At 51.9% G+C, this 18,990-nt stretch overlaps 8 protein-coding genes across 8 annotated transcripts; 1 reads left to right on the top strand and 7 right to left on the bottom strand.

Moving 5' to 3' along the window:
* Positions 1-292: 292 nt before the first annotated feature.
* CDV56_108804 (LipA and NB-ARC domain protein) lies at positions 293-5,229 on the bottom strand (the record flags this gene model as incomplete). The annotated part of the gene is made up of 4 exons (XM_026762423.1): positions 293-3,693; positions 4,131-4,175; positions 4,230-4,863; positions 4,921-5,229. The coding sequence occupies 4 exons, from the start codon at positions 5,227-5,229 to the stop codon at positions 293-295; spliced, it is 4,389 nt and encodes a 1,462-aa protein (XP_026618440.1).
* Positions 5,230-7,629: 2,400 nt separating this feature from the next.
* Positions 7,630-8,418, bottom strand: CDV56_108749 (sugar O-acetyltransferase; the record flags this gene model as incomplete). The annotated part of the gene is made up of 1 exon (XM_026762368.1): positions 7,630-8,418. One exon carries the CDS (start codon positions 8,416-8,418, stop codon positions 7,630-7,632), a length of 789 nt encoding a protein of 262 aa, XP_026618439.1.
* Positions 8,419-8,935: 517 nt separating this feature from the next.
* Positions 8,936-9,904, bottom strand: CDV56_108714 (aminotransferase class IV; the record flags this gene model as incomplete). The annotated part of the gene is made up of 1 exon (XM_026762333.1): positions 8,936-9,904. One exon carries the CDS (start codon positions 9,902-9,904, stop codon positions 8,936-8,938), a length of 969 nt encoding a protein of 322 aa, XP_026618438.1.
* Positions 9,905-11,115: 1,211 nt separating this feature from the next.
* On the bottom strand, positions 11,116-12,048 carry CDV56_108664 (J domain-containing protein; the record flags this gene model as incomplete). The annotated part of the gene is made up of 1 exon (XM_026762283.1): positions 11,116-12,048. The coding sequence occupies one exon, from the start codon at positions 12,046-12,048 to the stop codon at positions 11,116-11,118; it is 933 nt and encodes a 310-aa protein (XP_026618437.1).
* Positions 12,049-12,290: 242 nt separating this feature from the next.
* Positions 12,291-13,280, top strand: CDV56_108644 (putative FHA domain protein SNIP1; the record flags this gene model as incomplete). Its single annotated transcript, XM_026762263.1, has 1 exon — positions 12,291-13,280. One exon carries the CDS (start codon positions 12,291-12,293, stop codon positions 13,278-13,280), a length of 990 nt encoding a protein of 329 aa, XP_026618436.1.
* Positions 13,281-13,556: 276 nt separating this feature from the next.
* On the bottom strand, positions 13,557-14,051 carry CDV56_108618 (uncharacterized protein; the record flags this gene model as incomplete). Its single annotated transcript, XM_026762237.1, has 2 exons — positions 13,557-13,795; positions 13,847-14,051. 2 exons carry the CDS (start codon positions 14,049-14,051, stop codon positions 13,557-13,559), a joined length of 444 nt encoding a protein of 147 aa, XP_026618435.1.
* Positions 14,052-15,023: 972 nt separating this feature from the next.
* On the bottom strand, positions 15,024-16,071 carry CDV56_108582 (alpha/beta hydrolase family protein; the record flags this gene model as incomplete). Its single annotated transcript, XM_026762201.1, has 3 exons — positions 15,024-15,613; positions 15,676-15,925; positions 15,994-16,071. The coding sequence occupies 3 exons, from the start codon at positions 16,069-16,071 to the stop codon at positions 15,024-15,026; spliced, it is 918 nt and encodes a 305-aa protein (XP_026618434.1).
* Positions 16,072-17,420: 1,349 nt separating this feature from the next.
* CDV56_108504 (alpha/beta hydrolase) lies at positions 17,421-18,937 on the bottom strand (the record flags this gene model as incomplete). Its single annotated transcript, XM_026762123.1, has 2 exons — positions 17,421-18,390; positions 18,444-18,937. 2 exons carry the CDS (start codon positions 18,935-18,937, stop codon positions 17,421-17,423), a joined length of 1,464 nt encoding a protein of 487 aa, XP_026618433.1.
* Between the last annotated feature and the right edge of the window lie 53 nt (positions 18,938-18,990).

Below are 18,990 nucleotides of genomic sequence, written 5' to 3'. Positions count from 1 at the left end.
ACTATGACTATTACCAGTAGATATGCATGCATCAACTCTCTTCCATAAAAAGGGGTATGCCAAACATCAAAAAAGAAAAGCAGGCATAGAAGCCCGCGGGAAGTGTAAACGCCTGCTGACAATGCGACTCTATCTCCCATCTTATATGCATGAAAATTGATCAAAAAGATCAAACTGCTGGATCACAATTCCGATATGAAAGTGCATGCTGACAGTGCCTAACTCCAACCTGTGTTCATATGCATTTGCATCAGTACCTGCCTGATGCTTTCTTTTTTTCTTCTTTCTCATCTCATTGCTCATTCATCCCAATCAAATTACAGATTCCAACTCGGCTTTGAAAGTCAGGGTGCAACGGGGAGCTGCCACTTCGTGCTCGTCGAATGTATGTTCCCTGTGTGGCTGCACCAGTCAAAGCATCCTGACTCTGTCGGATGAGAGGACCCGATCTATTCGAGTGATATAGTTGCCATGCGGCGCCGGAAACCTGATAGCCCCCGCCGCCCACTTCAAGCCTCTGCCGAGCGTCTCGCACATCTACTCGGTGGGCACCGAAGTGCAGAACCCCTTGGTCTTCGGGTGAGCTGACGCTTCCCAGACTTACTGGTTGCTGCACATCACTTATCCAGCCGCCAGTCCCAGAGAGCGTCTGTTGCTGCGGCATGTAGACCACGGAGTTGGATGGAATGGGGATGAGCCGCGGTGGAAGGCGCATGGGCTCTGGTTCTGGTTCTGGTGACCAGGACTGGTAAGACTGCCCCGAAGGCCCTCGTGACAATGGCTCCAAAGCGGGAGGCGGGTCGGATGTGTAACCAGCATTTCCGACTCCATCAGTGACAATCGAAACAGGTGGCGAGGCACCTGGCATGATGGCAGATGGGTGTGTGACTGGATGGTGGGGAGGCTGGAAGGGGGTGATTGGGCCGAAAGTGGCGGCCGACTGACCGACAGGCGGCGGGGCCGGCACGGTGCTCGCATTCAAGCGCCGTGAAACCGTGATTTCGATGTCATTTTCATATGGGAGTGGCTGTGGGCGAAATGTCAGAATCGACGGCGTACTGGCCGACATGTCCCTCAACGGCGCCGCTGCCATTGACGTGGATAATTGACGGTAGTGGTGGCGTGGATCCGGTGCAGTTCCCAAGTCCAGTGCGTTCAGCTGCTGTGTGAGAAGTCCTGGGCCTGGCTCACTGTAAGTGGATCGGCTCAATCGGTCTTCCTGGAAGCGTAGCTGTGGGATACTGGTTTCCAACGCTTCATCCGAAGATTTGCCTTCCAACGGCTTTGGGACGAGCAAACCCGGGCGATTCTCCTCCCCAGGTGACGACGAAGGCCGCTGTTTCGGTGATGACAAAGGAGCGGTTCTGGCCTCTGCGGCCCGCTTGGCTTTGGCGACAACGGCGGCCCATGTTCGATGAGCTTGCCCGGAAGGCAGATCTTCATAAGATCGGCGAGGGCTGGCACTCTGCACTGATGTCAGTGCTTCTGTGGCAGAGACGGAAGAACTACTGCGGCCTTTCTCCATGCTACTGCTTGACGCGCTCCTCCCTTCAACAGGGAATACCTTGAGCACGGGAGCTGCCGGTCTGGAGCCGTGGATGTGGTTTGGAAACTTTGAGCGCTGTTTGGGCTGCCTCTCCTTCCCAGGCTTAGGTTTCTGCGGCTTCTCTACCACCTGCCAGCCTTGATCGTCACGGGGCGGGCTTGGAGCATTCAATGGCTTTTCCGTTGCCTGGCTCATCTGCGAGAGTGAAGACGCTTCCATTTTCTGCCGATTGGCTCTGTCAGCCTCCTGTTCGTTACTCGATTCGCGAAAAATATGAGGGAGAAATGGGCTCAGGTTGAACCGGTGCGCCGTAGCGGGCAGCTCCTTCGGTGACTCAACCTTGGTCGATTCATCGCCGAGATCCCATGTCAGTTGCCTCGACGGGCTCTCATCGGAATCCGGCACGGACGATGAAGAGCTGCTTGATCTATCAAACACGGACCGGTGTTTGCGAATGGAGTCCTGCGAAGAATGCGGCGACAGGCGTTCGATTTCGTTGGAGATACTCCTCATCAGCTGTTTCAATTCGTTACGCGCTTCTTGAACGAGTTTCTCTTTTGATGCCCGTTTGGGGAAGTTCTCGATCAACCGGGATGCATGGGTTTCATATTCGCGGTAATCCTTAACCAGGCCATAATCGTCTACCTCTTCCATGCGCTTTCTCGCGTTCTCGTACGACTTGCAGAGAAGGCGGATGGCCACAACGAGCCATGATTCGTAGAAGCCGGCCTCGGCTTTGACGGCTCCAGAGCCTGACCCTGATTCAGGCACTGATCCGGCCGCAGATCCTGGTCGAGGCTCTAGCCTCGATGGTCGCTTCCTTTGCTCTTCATCCATTATTTTCAATTCGTCGCGGCAGAATCCCTGAACCACGCTATGGATCTTGATGACATCGATCGAACCCGCATTCTGGTAGACGGAGAAGCTGGCCTCCTGGCTACTACTCTCCGTTTGCGACTCTGATAGTTCGGGCACCACGGCTCTGGGGTCGAATATCAGTTCCTTCTCGGATTGCGGGGAGAGATCCTTCAGGACATAAGCATCGGACGTTCTCTCGATGAGACCGTACCGAATTAGAATTCCTAGAGTGGTGTCGATATCCCCGCGCTCCCCGGGCCTGCTGCTTGTGAGAATTTCGACATTCCAGGTCTCCAGAACTGACTTGCCCAGGTTGATCAGCCCAACCGGCACATGGTGTCCAAGGAAAGAGAGGAGATTTATCAGGTTCAGGGCCTCAAAATGGCCCATCCGGTAGAGGTCGTGCATAATACTAAGGAAGGGCTCCGCAAGCTTCTCATCGGTTAGATGCGAGTTAATATGATACCTTTCAATTGGCTTGGACGTCGCACTGAGGCGGTGACTGATCGCATGAATGGCAAGAGGCAGACACTCATAGTGCATGACCAGTTCAGTTGCCTTGCGGACCTGCTCTTTGGTGGGTCTCTTGATTCCCAAATCCTTGAACAAGAGCTTGCACGCATCTTCGACCGACAGAGGGGGGACTTGAAGGCAGTAAGGCTCATACAGGCGCTGTTTCTTCCGCAGTGTTCGATCCACCGAGGTGTAGATAATGCTGCATTGTCTGTTGAAAGGCAAAAACTGCTTGAAATGGTTCAGGTCATCTTCATGGTCGAAGCTGAGACCATCGAAGACAAGGAGCCACTCCTCTCGGGCTTGGAGCCAGTTGCGGACCACCTCTACATACTTCTGCGGTGCTTTGAAGTCGGGGCTTTCGAATTCAAGCTCGTCCGTTAGAGTCGCTGCCTGCGCGATGTCCCAGAAGCACTTGCATGTCGACTCTCGTGATTTCGCATCCACCCAGAATATGCCGCCGGGGAAGCAGTCGCGCTGAGTCCACACGTATTGTCTTGCCAGGTGAGACTTTCCGGCTCCAGGCCCACCGCATATCAAGACGGCTGCAAGGCGCTCAGCCCGCTTCTTAGCTCTGTATAACCGAGCGTGTAAGATATCCAGCTCTTTGGTCATGCCAACAAACGTGGCATTGGGATGGAAGCCTGCTGGCACCACAAATAGCGGCTCTCTCAGCGATGATCGTGACAAGGCAAGGTGCGTTGTGCTATTGGATGGGTCGGGATTGGGAGAATCAGCACCCCCTCCTTTCAAGGCAGGTCGATTTGCGGGATTTTCTAAGAGAGAGACAGAAAGTCAGCAATGGTCTGACTGAGAACACTATCTTGTTTGGCACAGCAATAACTATGTTACAGGAAAAAGCAATATTTCAAGCGCCGTAAGGTCAACAAAGCAAAGCAATCGAGTAAAGCAGGATTTTTTTTTCTTGTTTTCTTTCATTGCATCTCTCTCTCCCCCCCTTCTGACTAATCTCGCTTGTTGCTTGGAAGCAGGAGCAGGAAATGGCATGGAGGAACGAAGGGCCTGCGCGCTTCCTGGTTCAAGACCTTCCAATGCTGGGGATGAGTATGAGTTCAGAAGGGGAAAAGGAGATTGCTCTCATGGCGAGCCCAACGATTCATAATTCAAGTATCTGCAGGTTCCTCAATCTCATAATCCCGCATGGTAACAGAACCAGAGGACAGAGGCGAAAGAAGGAGAGGTTGATTCCTACCAGGTGTCTGAACGTTGTGCATGCTGGCTGACGGGCTGACGTTTTCTATACTAAAATGAGTAACGGCTATGGCTCTTTGCACATGATACATGGACATACCGTTGTTGAAGATTTCTTTCGCTTTGGTCTGCCGGATGACCAAGCGGGTCTTTTCTTCCTCGACCCATCTATCAAAGATGGTCAAGGGCGCATCACGCGAATATCGGAGCAAAGCTTCAGCGACGGCCTCAAAGCCGGGGGCATCCTCATCTTCAAATTTGCACATATGGCTGTGGTCCGCCTCGATGCCCATGCGCTCGACGCCTTCAAAGTAAGGAGCGGCAGAGCTTTCATCCACAATCAGTTCACGGGTGCCCTTGACGTCCGTGGATCGAGTCTCGTGGAAGAAATAGAGATGGAAACGGCTCATGATGTCGGCAAAGAGGCTGTTGATGTTCTGGAGCGTCTCATTGTTGGCCCTCAGTGCCTTGATGAGCTGCGGTGAAGACTCCATGACCTTCTTTGGCAGCACGGCGCTGCAGATGTTCTGCAGTAGCAGGCCCCATTTCGCAACGTCCGAGCCGTTGTGTGGGGTTCCCAGGAAGAGGATACCGTACGTGGAGACGAAGACCGATCGAAGGTGCTCAATCTTTTCATTCGAGACGCTCCTGCAGTGGATCAGGGCCCGTTTGACGACGAGGCCGCCCAGTGAATGGCAAACAAAGATGATGGGCCGATCCGGACATTGGCGAAGCTAGGAATCAGCGAGTTAGCGAGATCAAGGTAGAGGGACAATACGTAGGTAGCTTACATTGCGATTAGCAGCTAGGGTTGAGGCTAGGGTTTCGGCATGCTGATGGATGTGGTCCTTCGATGCTCCGTCCGTAAAGGAAGCCACATTGGCGTTATAGCCGTAAGTGAGTATCCGGACCTTGCAGGGCTCGAGCACTCCGGGCAGTAGATCTGCCGGCCAAAAAACGCGGGCGTCCTTTGTGGACCAGGTATTGTACGAATGGCCGTTGAGTCCATGCACAAAGACGATGTCGACCAGCGGCTTCTCCTTGGTGCAATAGACCTGAGTGAGACCGATCGTCTTGACCTTGGCAGCCCAGTCGGTCATTATGAGTCGAGGTGGACTAGCTAGCTAGCTAGCTCGTATCAGACGGGTGAGTTTTCGAGGGCAAGATTACGCAGGGATCATTGATTGTGTAGAAGATCATTAAAGAGATTCGATGGTGTTGAGATGGAGGTGAAAAAGGGGCATAATGAGAGGAGACAGTTGAGTGAGGGGAGATGAAGGAGCAGGCGGAGGGGGAGGCCATCTTAAATATAATAGCAGCTATGTTCTTGTTGCCGCGCCGATTGTGAAGGTAAGCAAAGCTCTTGTGATAGGTGGTTGAGGGTAGGGCCAGATGATAGATACTGCCGGCAAGGCTGTCGATCTGACCAGCCTTGACCCTTGAAGAATAGATCATTATCACTAATACCTAAGAAGTAAAGAGGACCGTCCTGGTGCCTGCGGATGGCAGATCCTGGTCACATTTGGGAGTCCCGTTCCCGTGAACAGCCCCGAGGCAGATCAGGCTGACGGTCCTGATTGGGGCAGGTCATGGGAGACCCCGTAAGGTAAAGAGTCATTCATCTTCAATTTGCTTTCGGATCGAAAATTCCGTACCTTTTTTACTGACTTCACCCGCCAGGCATGAAGTGCTGCCTACTAGAGTACCAGGGACGATATGAGAGTGCCCTGGAGGACCGGGGCAAAGAGCCCTGGTTCCCGCGCGGGAGGCGAAGCTAGTAAGTCTTAAGGCATCCACTCGCTTAGCAAAACACCATATAAAATAGATATACATTTTGAATAGGGTTATAAAGTAGAGACTCGCTGGTGAAGTCATAAAGATTATTCATGGTACAGATATTTGAGAAATCCATGGTACTATTTAATAGTCCTGAGGAATTCCTGGGGAGCCTAGCTGCCTAGGGCATAGAGAGAGCCTAGAATAGATGGGTCCATTATTTCTCACCAACAAGCACAATAATAATATTAATGCCTCTAGTATGAACCCTCAGCCACTTCCGGGCGTCTTACTTGCATCTAGTATGTAGTGCTAGAACCTGACTGGCGGATCTATCTTCAACGCAGGTACCCATAATTGATGCTACGTGGCTTTCAGTTTTGGCAGTACCGGACAGTAAGGTATCTGGCTGATAATCAGGAGAACCAGAATTGAGTATGACTCTACTTTTCTGGAGGTAGTAACTGAGCACAGAGTAGAGCGTGTCATGTAACGTTGGTACTGTGTTCCCTGCAGACACTGCCCTGTTTCTCTCCCATGACCTGCATATACCATGACTCAGAGTAACTCTGAAGCCTCTGATTGCGTATCTCAACCTTGGTACTGGATGCATCCTCAGACATCGACTTTGATTGTTCAATTTGAAATAAGTTGCTGATTCTTTTGGCAGGCTTTCTGTAACCCAGGTTATGCACTAATGCTCGCTGAATTGGTTCCTTCGATCTGGAAATACTGGTAGTAATTCGATTACCGACACAAGGTAAAACTTACCGTCTCTTCCAGACAAGAATGGAGGGCATCAAGATTAAGACGTGGCTGAGATAAAAGGAGGGAAGAAGATGTACTGATTTGGTGAGCACGACTTTAGTGTAGGACCGTACGGGCCAAGAGCCACTGTGGATAGCCCCTCCGTACAGTGGACCTTAGTGTCTATCAGGACCATCACTTTTATCACAAGGTATCCATTATCCTCTACTCCGTATACCATCGTCCTATTATCACCAGATATAACTTATCAGTATAAAGCAATACCCTACTTACAGGAGCTGTCAGGTTTGCCGAATGCAAGCGCTCCCCTACCTATGGGCACCTGCGTTGGAGATAGATCCGCCAGTCAGATTCCAGCCCTAGATGCAGCGGCTGAGTATTATCATTATGGATGCTTGAATTTATCTAGTTGTAGGGGTTAAAATAAGATACTAGTACCTGTCAAAGGTCCACTGTACTTTTGTGGATCCACGGCCGCCCGGGCTCCCATAATCCACAGCCCCATTCTGTGCCTACCTTAGTGCCTACTAGGGAGTAGGTAGGCTGAGGCAATGATACTTAGAACCAGCTTTCTTGCCCCAGCGGCCCAGGGCACTCAGACTTCCCCGTAGGCAGCACTTCTGAGGTACCAGAGTTGAGTGCGAAGTCAGTTATGAGTCATAGGACCTTCTATATTTTTATACCTCTTGGTCAATCCTAAGGTACTCTAGCTATTCAGTTTGTATGACTGCTCAGTCACTTAAGGGAGGATTCTCCCTTATTCACTATCATGATGCTCGTCTCACTCTTCTAGACTCCCTACAGAGCACAAATTGATAGAATCTTTATCAAGGCAAAGCTTGCTGTAGATGGGTTGGCTTTGAGGGCTACATGTCAATATCTTCGCACAGCATCATAGGGGCAAGGCAATCCTCAATTGAGTTGATATGATCGCCCTAGACCCTGACTACCAAGCACTACCGATCCTCGCGCACCAGATTCCGAAACGGATTCGTCTCATCCTGCTCTTCCTCCTCCGCCGAAGGAATCGTCCTTTTGACCCGGCATGGACTCCCCATTGCCACGGAGAAGGGCGGAATATCCTTGGTGACGATGGAGCCAGCGCCGATCGTCGAACCCTGCCCGATCCTGACGCCAGGCAGAATCACGACATTCGCGCCAATCCAGCAGTCGTCCTCGATGAAGACGGGATGGCCGAATTCCACAAACTTCCGCCGCGACAGGATACTCGTGTCGTGGCCGGCGGTTATGATGCTGACGTTCGTTCCTATCTGCACCCGGTCCCCAATGACGACGAGGCTGGTGTCCAGGACAGTGAGACTGATACTGTCAGTTTTGATCCAGCGTATCCAACCGGAGACGACGAATCGACGCGCGACATGGACATGGACATGGACATATACATACTTCCAATTGACGAAACAGTCCTTGCCGATGATGATGTTGCATCCGTAGTCTGGCATGAACGGTGGCTCGATAAAGGTGCCGTCGCCCACCTTGCCGACCACGCGCCGAAGCAGCTCGATCCTCTTCTCGTAGATCTGATCGTAGGGCACCGTTTTCGTGTCCAGGCTGTTGTAGTCGGCTGCCAGCCCGCGACACCGGTGACGGGCCTCGAGCAGTTTGGGGGTGTTGGGGTTGTACATCATGCCGGAGACCATGCGCTCGTATTCCTCGCACATGGGAACATCTTTCAGTTCGCGGGCGAGAGCGATGATCTCGGGCCGCTTTTCGGTGGCGGCCATTATGTCGTGTTGGGTACCGGCCTGGTTTTGCCGTGTGTATGAAGTGGTTGTTGGGGTTCAGTTTGGGGATCAGGCTGAGTTCATATACTTGGAGGTGGAGACAGGTGGCTTTCAGAAGACAACTCAACTAGCTTGCTTATTTAACAAGTCGAGGTCGGCTCTGATCTGATGGATATATGCGCCGTTGTACAACTGAATGCTGAGATGATTGTCCGATGATTCGCCGGCGTCGATCACGTTTGTGGTGATGATTCGTTCGGGACAGAGCGGAGCCCGCGCGTGCTGGGTAAATTGCCTTTTAGAGTAATATATTCAACTGCCCAGTGGAGACATTTCAAGGTCCATTATCCATACAAGCACTCAACACTTGCTCCGGCGCAGACTTTTGTAGTTCCGGCTGCAATGTTATGCTCAAGTTGTATACTGAAGTAAATTGTGTATTTTCTCTCAAAGATCATGCACGACAGAATCGATGACGTTTATGTGGATATCTTCCAGTGGCATGCATAGCTCCGATCTAATCATTGTACTTAATCTCAAAGCTATATCTGTCATCGTAGTGCATATCCCAATAGCCATCCCATATAGCCTTGGTTACTGGTCCAACCTCTCCCCCATTCACCGGCTTCCCATCCAACCAAGTGATAGGCATGACGCCTCCCGCCGTCGTACACATAAAGATCTCATCGCAGTTATACGCCAATTCGACCGGCACCATTTCAAGCCGCACCTCAATCCCCTTCGCTTTCGCAACCTCCATCACACTGCGGCGCGTTATGCCCTCTAGCACCCCACGGTCAGGGGTATACAACTTCCCATCCTTGACCAGGACGATGTTGAACCCGGAACCCTCCGTCAGGTGCGCATCACCGTCCGTCAGGAACGGGTACATGGCACCCCGATCCGTCGCCTCGAACATCCCCCGCATGAGATCCCCCCACTGCAGATTCTTGATCGTCGGGTCAATGGCACCGGGGGGCACGCGGCGCACCGTGCGCGCGATGACAGCCCGCCCCCCACCGCCTCGCTGTTCCTCCGGCTCCGAAACCCAGATATAGGGCTGCACGAACATATAGAGGTTATTGGCGATCTCCTCGGACCGCGCGCCGCGAATCCACTTCAGTCCGCGCGTTACCATTACCTCGACAAAGGCATCGCGGAGGCCGCTTTTCACCACCATATCCACCAGGATCTGCTTGACCTGGTCGCGGGGTAAGGCGAGCTTGAGCCGGAGTTTCGCGCAGCTGGCCTCTAGACGCTTGAGGTGGTCGTCCAGTCGGAAGAAGCGCCCGTCCCAGACGGAGGGGACGTCGTAGGTGAGGTCGCTGTGCAGGAAGCCCTGGTCCAGTAGCGGGATGCGAGCTTCAGCTAGAGGGACGAGCTCCCCTTCTACCCAAGCGATTCCCTGGGTGTAGGGGTTTTTGCTGGCCTCAAGTACGGCCTGTCGTGCGCCGTAGCCAGCAAAGACTTTGCCCATGGATGTCATCGTGATAGATGTGACTGTTGGATCTGTTTCTTGGTCTGATTGAGACAAATAAGCTGAAACGAGCTTAGATAGGATTCAGGCTGATGAATTCGAGAGCCTAGGAATATATCACAAGTGAGGAGTACCGATCGATTCGTGATAGTATTCATCAAGACCCAGCAGAGTCATGTGAAAGTGTGCAAATAACCTCAGTGGGTAAATGCTGGATCAGGAAACTCAGCGCACATCATAGCGTTGAAGAAATTATCGATCTCTCTTGTCAAACGGTTTGATATGCACCTCTTCGCCAAGTATCTCGAAGGGTGCTAAAAGATGGAGAAGATGCTGAAGATATTATTCAGTCACTGACAACTTCTTGACCCTTAGTCGAGACGGTAAGTAAGGCAGACATCATCCTTACCATGAACCATATTCCGGTCTCGCTGACGGAGCCGGTGTCGCCTTCTATGTCCGAGAAGCCTCAATACAATAATTCATAGCATAAAAGCATATGCTTGGCGATTAGGGCATTAAATACGCCTCTCACTGAACCGTAACAGACTACATGCCATTCCGTGACTTATTTCCTCGCTAATTAATGCATCAAGAGTATCACCAGCTCTGCAAACAGCAGAATGGTTTACGGACCTGCTCTAGCGCGGTCCATGGTTCAAAGGCGTACCAGACATAACATCTGCTTTAACATTGCAGCTCTCACTCGCGAGCACATGAAGAAACCTCGGTCCAACGGGAAAGTCGTCCTCATACTGACCTGTACTAGCCCATAGGCTCAACGCCTACAAGACCAGTTCAGGGACAGGCTGTAATCATCAAAATGAAGCAGGTCATTGACGCCGAGGCGTGCTATGTGGCTGGGTTAGATACTGCAGGTATGTAGCAAGAAAAGAGCCGTTTCAATGTAGGTCGAATATAGACAATATCCGAACAACCTCTTGCTGCCTTTGCTATTAAAGCGTTGACCTAGAGGGCTTACGGATTCAATCCCCTTGACCTTACTTGAGCTGGACGGATTCGCAGATGAGTTATCCATCAAAACCTCTCAATGAAAAGGGGAAATTTGTCATTCAGTAAGAATAATGCTTATACAGAGCAGATGAAGCTGCCAGGACAACGTATACTGCAAATAGACTTGTGAGTCTTGCGATAGCTGAGATTTGCCTCATGCGGCGCAGTCGCACCAAAGGCACTGAACACTTGCAAACAGGCAATCATCAGGAATTTTTGACCAGTTTCTGGGTACCATCAGATTGAGAGTGCGGAGGGCCCGGATCCTCGATTTCCAAAGGGGCATCGGGTGTCTTCTTACGAGAATGAAGAACCTTTTCGTATACTGGTTGCTCTTCCTCCTTCAACCCTGATCCCGACGGGTCTCTCCGTATCAGGAAATGCTCTACCCTAGCCTGGGATGATCCCATTTGCTTGACGGTAGCCTCCCTTCGCCCAGTAAGTAATCGCATCGACTCCTCGTTGAGCCCCCGAAGTCTTTCCTCATACCCCGTACTCAGCTGGCCAATCCAGGAGGCTTGCACAGCACTTCCGAAAAGGACCAGAAGAAAGATGAACGTCACAAAGGTCCGATGGTCGACGATCTGTTGCTGTTTCGGCTGATGGCGGTTATACCATTTCTCCCAGTCCTCCCATGTCGCATTGGCGTAGATAGGGTGGTAGTCACCCGATGCTGTTCTGGACCAGGAGGACTGTGTGTGGGGTCCTCGTGAGGGATGGAGACTCCAGCCGGTACCGAATTGATCGTAGGCTGCTCGCTTCGTTGGATCCGATAGAATCTCATGAGCTGCTACGATGAGATGATACCGCTGGAGTCGCACCTCAGGTGTGAGGTGTCTACAGAGCGGGTGATCATTGCACGGTCGGTCCGGGTGGTAGATCTTCACCAAATCGTAGAAGCGGCTCTTCGAGTATGGAGCGCCTCGGTCTTGTTTGAACACATCATAGGGCGTGAAACACGAAGAGGCGGGCCATGAAAGATCCTTATCATGAAGTTCGTGTGCAGTTGCGTATAGTCTGTGGGACGGGAAGCACCATGGTCGACCTCTGGCCGAGCGTGAGGCGGGTGGCGGGGAGGAAGAGGACGGAATCAGCAGTTGGAGACCACCGTAGCAAAGGGTATTGGGTTTCTTGAGCATGGCGGCCGCATTTTCAAAGGAGAGAACACAGCATGTTCCTCCGTAAAGATAGATAATGATGCAGTGATAAAATCTCAGTTCAATAATCTGTCGGTTTGTGATCGAATGAAGATGCTCAATCTTCCCCGATTCCCAGCGATGGGTCACGTGGGGGGACCCATAGCTCCCTTACTTTCCTCATCTGTCGGGTACAACTTTTATGGATTGCTCTATGATCACTCGTTTCGGCAGTCCGACTGACCATGGCTGGATCACAAGAAGACTACCGCGAGAAAAGACGGCGCCGGTCGCCTTCTGAATCTGCACTTTCAGACAGAGACAATGATAGACGACGGCGTACGCGCGAAGGGCGCCGCGATGACCATCGAAGTTCTCGAAGAGACAGCTCCAGAAGACGGTCTTCCCGCAGTCCGCCGGGGAGAGATGGCCACCAACTAGATTATAACCGTGATCGTCGAGACCGCAGAGAAAGACGGGAAGAATCAGATGATCGTCGCAGAAGACGAAGGTACCCATCTCAAGAACGAGGTCACCGCCGTCACCTTGACCGAGACTCGTACGACGATCGAGAGAGATCTTCGCGAAAATATCGAAGCCGATCGCGTTCTCACTCGCCAGCTGGACGCTCACGAAGCCCGGAGTCGCGGGCCCTTCCCCGATCCAAGGCTCCCCTCCCTTCTCAGAACGACGCATATACATCATCAGAGGTTGCGCGGAGAGGGGAATCATCGGCACCGCCGCCGGAAAAGGAGAAACCCAATTTTGGAAACACTGGTCGCTTAGCTGCTGAAACCAATACTGTCAACGTCAACGGAGGTACGGTTGTTCTCAAGTACCATGAGCCCCCGGAAGCGCGCAAGCCTCCTGCGAAAGAACCCTGGCGACTCTACGTGTTTAAAGGAGAAGATTTACTCGAGGTAGTGGAGCTGGGAGAGCGCAGCTGCTGGTTGATCGGAAGAGAGCGCCTTGTGGTTGATTTCCCGCTGGATCACCCTAGCTGCTCCAAGCAGCATGCGGCCATTCAATTTCGATTCGTCGAGAAGAGGAACGAATTCGGAGATCGAATCGGAAAGGTCAAACCGTATCTCATCGACCTGGAGAGCGCCAATGGCTCCCATGTAAATGGGGATACGATTCCAGCCGGGCGCTACCTTGAATTGCGAGACAAGGACGTCCTCAAGTTTGGCTTGAGCTCGAGAGAATATGTTCTCATGCTACCTCAGCCAGATTGATTGACAGTACGATATGATCTGATTCATAAAGGTTGGTTGTACGATAGTTCACATCATAACAAAAGGCCTACTCGCGATGACTGAGGATCGAGGCTCAGCAAGGAACATGAATCATAACGACGTGGTCATTGTACTTTGTCATGGAATATGCTATTAAACATCATGAGATCGGTGAAAAAGGAAACCATCCAGTGCGTCAGTTGATCATCAATCTGACCCTTGGCTTCTATCATTATTTTGATTCTCTCATTCCGCCGACGCAGTTTGAGTTGCGCTTCACATGTTGCCCATCTCCTTTGCCTTGCCCTTGGCCTCACCATATACCTCCTTAGCTTTACCCTTGGTCGCGCCAAGAGTCTCCTCGGCCTTACCCTTACTCTCCCCTGCGTATTCCGAGGCCTCGCCCTTCATCCGCTCCTTCATTCCCTCCGCCTTGTGCTTGGCTTCCTCAGTCTTGTGCTTGGCTTCCTCAGTCGAGCTTCCCACCGTCTGCTTGAGCTTCTCAGTCGCGTGCTCTGCATCGCATTAGCATACATTGTGGCCCTTCCATAGTGGCAAACACATACCGCCCTTGTCGATACCCTTCACAATATTATCAGAAATAACTCTGTCCGCCTTCTTCAATGTGTCTTTGGTTGCCTCCACAGGACCCTTCTCGTTCTTGGGTGTCGAGGAGATGAATCTGGTGCCGACAGCAGTGAATGCAGGAGTGGTTGTGCGAACAGCAGCGACCCGAGCGGTCAGGGGAGCGAAGCGTGCGAGAGAAGACATTTTGTATTGTAGTGCTGGTTGTATGATTGATTGATTCAGAAGGTAGTTTGATAGGCGACAATTAAGGTGATAAAGGTGGATGGAATGTTTCTGAGCGTAGAAGGACCAGTAAGAATGTGATCAAGGACTTTGCCTCCTGGTATATATACCCTTTCCAGGCCATCTTGTAGGCCGAACGACGTCATCATGGACGGCTGTTGAGCTTCACTTTCCATTACGTCGATACACCATCAGTTCGTTGCCGGATCCGGTTTAGCGGGGCTGGGATCAAGGCATCTCCAAACCTATCATGTTTATGGGTGCCTAAGGCATCTATCTTATTGATTCTCGAGTCTCGACTTGACAGTAATATCACTCTGATTATTCTCGTCATCTAATTGACTAAATCCTCAATTCAGATCACTCTCTTGTCATCTACTTCTTGGGCATACTACTACAGCAACCTCCCTCCCCACACCTAGTCAACCTCTACAGCTGTGACACCGAAAGCACCGCTCTAAGTCAGAAGCTAACTCAACGTGCAACACGCCTTGTCCTCTCTCAGTTTGCGCTCCTCTGAGGCCATCGGGTATACGAGGCTTGATTAGGCTATGAAGCTCTTTCTCCAAGAGCTTCGATGACTCGTCCTCTCTAGATCCCTGGACCGTACACAACCAGGAAACAGTTGATGATACGAATCCAAGGATGGCACAGTCCTAGAAAGCTTGCAGCATGGTGATGCCCTTGACGGTCAACCGCTTTTCTTTGATATACTCTGTGACTGCACCAGTGAATGGAAGGGATCGATAGCCACGGCTACGGTTAAGGATTGACCTCGATTCATACGACTTTGCTCTGTCCGAATGTGCATGACAGACGTTCTACCATAGAGATGGCTTTCAATAACAGGTTATGTATTTCATTCTGCGATAGCGTGAGCTGTATCACTCAAGATCGAAGCATGGCATCTTCTCGTTGAGCTTCTGCCACAGACTACTTACTGTCCGCCGGCTGCTGCTCGTTCTTGAGCCAGAACTGAGAGATCATTTCCAGGCCACGGCTCAACCAGGGAGTCTCCAAGGTTGCATTTCTGTCAAAGCTGTGTTCACCATCCTGGGTATGGAGCATCACCCTGGTCTCAGGCGACTTCTCACGTAACAGCTCGACCAATGCTTTGGTGCCATCAATCGGCACGGCCGAATCCTGCTCTGCGTGGAAGATGAACAGTGGCGGAAATTGCAAGGTTCCAGCAGCAGCGAGATCTTCCACCCTCTCCAGAGGAAAGAGGCCACGATCTTCGGTTCCAAAGTATCCGAGGTACTGTCCATTCTGAATCATGGAAAATGCCATGATTAGTCGGGCTGGAGGTTCTCCTTCCGTGGGTTTCATGTTATCCTGTTGTTGTGACGCCCAAAGGCAATGCTCGGCCACTTCTTTCATTGAACTTTGGATTCCTACCATGTATTTGTTGCGATAATACTCGGCATAGAAGCGCGATCTCAAGTTCAACATGGGGGATGCGGCAATTACGGCCTGGATCTGCGAAGGATAGCTTAGGGCAAGCTGGACGGCCAGGTAACCGCCTGTTGATAAACCAGTTAGTCCATCCATTGTTCTCGATATCCTCGCAGAGTGGGAGGCTCACCAGCACCGTCGCCCATGGCCAGCACCTGATCGTGGTCCAGGCTGATATTAACCCCACTATTCTTCAGCAACAGATCTGCCCTGCCCTTGGAGAACCAGGCCCAGAAGTCATCCATATCTTCGAGGATGTCCTTTCCAGACGACTCTGGCAGGAGGCGGTAGTTAGGCGATATGATGACGGCTCCTTTGCTCGAGGCGAATTTCAGAATCCAGTCCGCGAACCAGGGTGGGTATCGGCTGTGGCCGGTGACCTGCAATTGTCAAGCAGTTGGCAAAAGAAGTATCTTAGGTGTTTGATTTGAAGGTCATGAAAACATACCAGGAACCCTCCATGGATTCGGACAATGACTGGAACCTTTCCAAGAGGCTTTGCCTCGAGCAGAGACTTGGGGATCATTACATCAGTCTGAATGGTCAAAGAACCATCTTCAGAAACCTTGTAGGTTGCAGTAATGATCTTGAATGGCCTGAATTTTCTAACTTTGTAGCGACGTCTGAGTGTATCACAGAACTCCCAGAAGGCAAGCGACATGGTTTTCGTGGAGGAATCACCCCCCAGAAAAGAGAAGGGAAAACTGAGCGACCGAGAGGATGAAAAGACAAGAAAGCCAAGGGAAGAGAAGAGGAAAAGCTTTTGGTGACTTGAAGGTCAGAGGGAGCAGGAGTTTTTATAGTGCTCAGAAGCCTCCTTGTGTGTGTGGCTCTCGCTTAAGGGGGGATTATTCACGATTCTGATATTGCAGTGTAAGCATGTATTAACGGTCAACATCGCGTTCTTCACAGATGCCACAGGAGGACTATGTTCTGCCCCTGATTTTCTTTCTCAGCTCGTTGTATATGATCTTCTCCAACCCGCCCGAGCAACAAATACAGCAGGATCTATCAAGATCGACTATCTGCGTGTTCATCTGCTTGAGAAGCAGTCAACATATGGTTCCTGTATAGAGAAGACACGGCAATACGACTCCGGGGTTCGATTGGAGGCAAATACCATCTGAGGCCGACTTATGCGATTCAAGTGGCCTACCAAAACATCTGGCTTGATGCAGAATCTCTGCTCTGTGCCCCGAGACTGCGAGGACGAGGTGGATAATAACTTAGTCGATCCGTGGTCGTCGCATCCATCCTTCCTGGTCGATGCATGTAGGCAAGATTTGCTTTTACCTTGCCGGTGAAAGAAGCTGATGTTTCCAATAACTGGTATATCAAGGATCGACCGGTGAGAGAAGCCTTTCAGGGAGAATCATTGATGCACTTAACGAGCTTAACACCCCAGTCAAGCACATGAAAACATGTCCCCATTGGTTCACCAACAGCCGAAGCGGTTCATAATCTCTAAGCCGGTAAATCATGCGAATCTACGAGTCGGTAACTCACAAATCGCCTTCTCCTCGAACCCATGCTCGATGAGGCTATCCTTGCGCCGGAGTATCGTGCCAGTGATGCCCTTGATGGATGAGGGTCGGGAATTTGCCATCTATCTCTATGATCCATTACAAGCAACATAAGGATGACTTATCTCAAGCTCTTGCAGCGGTATCAGGGAAGTACGAGATGATAAGGCAATGAGCGATGGAGTCTCGTCCCCACACGAGTTGCCTTTGAAAACCGCGAAGCGGTAAGGGGGCATGAAGAATAGTCAAAGCAGCGTATGCAGATGTGCTAATCATAAGTGAATCAGAAATCGGGATATGCAGGGGTATAAGTCATATATACAGACAAGAGGCCGCCACTCTGCAGGCTGGACTACAGTTTTGCCCTCTCGGTCCACAGCCGTTGAAGTTCCTTCTCACCTTCTAACCGCCAGTTCGCCGTCCTGCGCAGTAACCGATCTACCTCCTCATCACTCAAGGCCACGGCCTTCTCCAAGGGAATCTCCTTCATCGATCGCAACTTGAACCCGATATGCGTCAGATTCCCCGAACTTTTGACGCGGCCCGCCACCGCATGACGGCAGAAATCTCCCATGCCCTTGTAGAACCGCTGACCCGCAGGCGTGCCAACCATAACGAGACCGAAACAATGCGGCATGCCCTCGAACTGTTCCACGACCACAGGCACACCAACACGGTGCATCTTCCGCGCGAGAAGCAGATCCTCGTCCGTCAGCCCTTCCTCGCCGAGGGACATGAAGATAGGTGGGGCGTCTTTCCAGATCTCACCGCGGGAGGCGAGCGGCGAGACGAGCGGGTGCAGGATGGCGTTGGCGTTGACGAAGAAGTCGCCGCGGGGAGGACTGCATGGCCAGATCTCGTCTTCGGGGATGGGGAGTGGGACGTACGTCGTGTCGGGGGTTTGGGTGGGCGGGTCGAGGTAGTCGTAGCGCGCGTTGTGGACGACGGACGGCATGGACCTTGTGACGTCGCACCAGGGGGAGCTTGTCGCGACGCCTGCGGGCAGCTCGATGCGTACGTCCTCGCTGTGGAAGCGGACGGTGGGGGAGACGCGGCGGAGCGTCAGAAGGGTCTGAAGCAAAGCTAGCGATAGGTTGCCTCCGGCGGAATCGCCAGCCAGGATGATCTTGTTCGCTGGGACGGGGTCATGCAGCGATCCGGGGGGCGGCGCGAGGAGCGACAGATACGCGACCAAGGCGTCGACCAGCGCCGCGGGGAACGGATGCTGGGGCGCCAGACGGTATCGCACCGAGAGAACGGGGGCTCCTGTGTGCTTGGAGAGCTGCGATACGGGGACCCGATGTGTACACGGATCCATGAGACTGCCAAAACGATCAGTATGCACTCATTTCGTGACAGAACGACCGCGACTTACAAATACGCTCCTCCGTGAAAGTACAAGATGACCATATCCGCATCTGCGTCACTGCGCAACTTCCTGTACTTCTCCTCTTCCGACATATCAGGCTGTGGCGCGTTCTTGCCCACGCCCTTGCGATACCCAGTCCATTCGGCCTCGACAGGTCCAACTCCGGGAATATCATATGTCTCACCCCCCGACTTCAACTCCTCAATCGCTTTGATGACTGCATCCTGGACATCATTCTCCGGCTGAGGCAACGTGACCTTCGACACCCACATAGGACCCTTGATGCCCGGGTCGCGCATACTGCCCTTTTGCTGCTTGCTGACGGGAATCTTGAAGTTGATAAACGAGCGGATAATGGCGACTGTCAATTCGGTCCGAAGATCTTGTTTCCCAGAGACCGGGGACATATGAACTCCATGCAGGAGGACCGTCTTCAAAACGAGAGGAATCCTCACCAGCATCGCCTTCACAAGGTTGACGGGGTTATCGAGGGTGCTCATGGCGACCGATCCACTAACTCCTACAAACAATCACCGAGACCTTTGAATACAAA

Source organism: Aspergillus thermomutatus (genome assembly GCF_002237265.1).
Source record: "Aspergillus thermomutatus strain HMR AF 39 chromosome Unknown NODE_8, whole genome shotgun sequence".
NCBI classification, from domain to species: Eukaryota; Fungi; Ascomycota; class Eurotiomycetes; order Eurotiales; family Aspergillaceae; genus Aspergillus; species Aspergillus thermomutatus.
The sequence above is the reverse complement of the archived record's forward strand: the minus strand, read 5'-3'. Positions and strand labels throughout refer to the sequence as shown.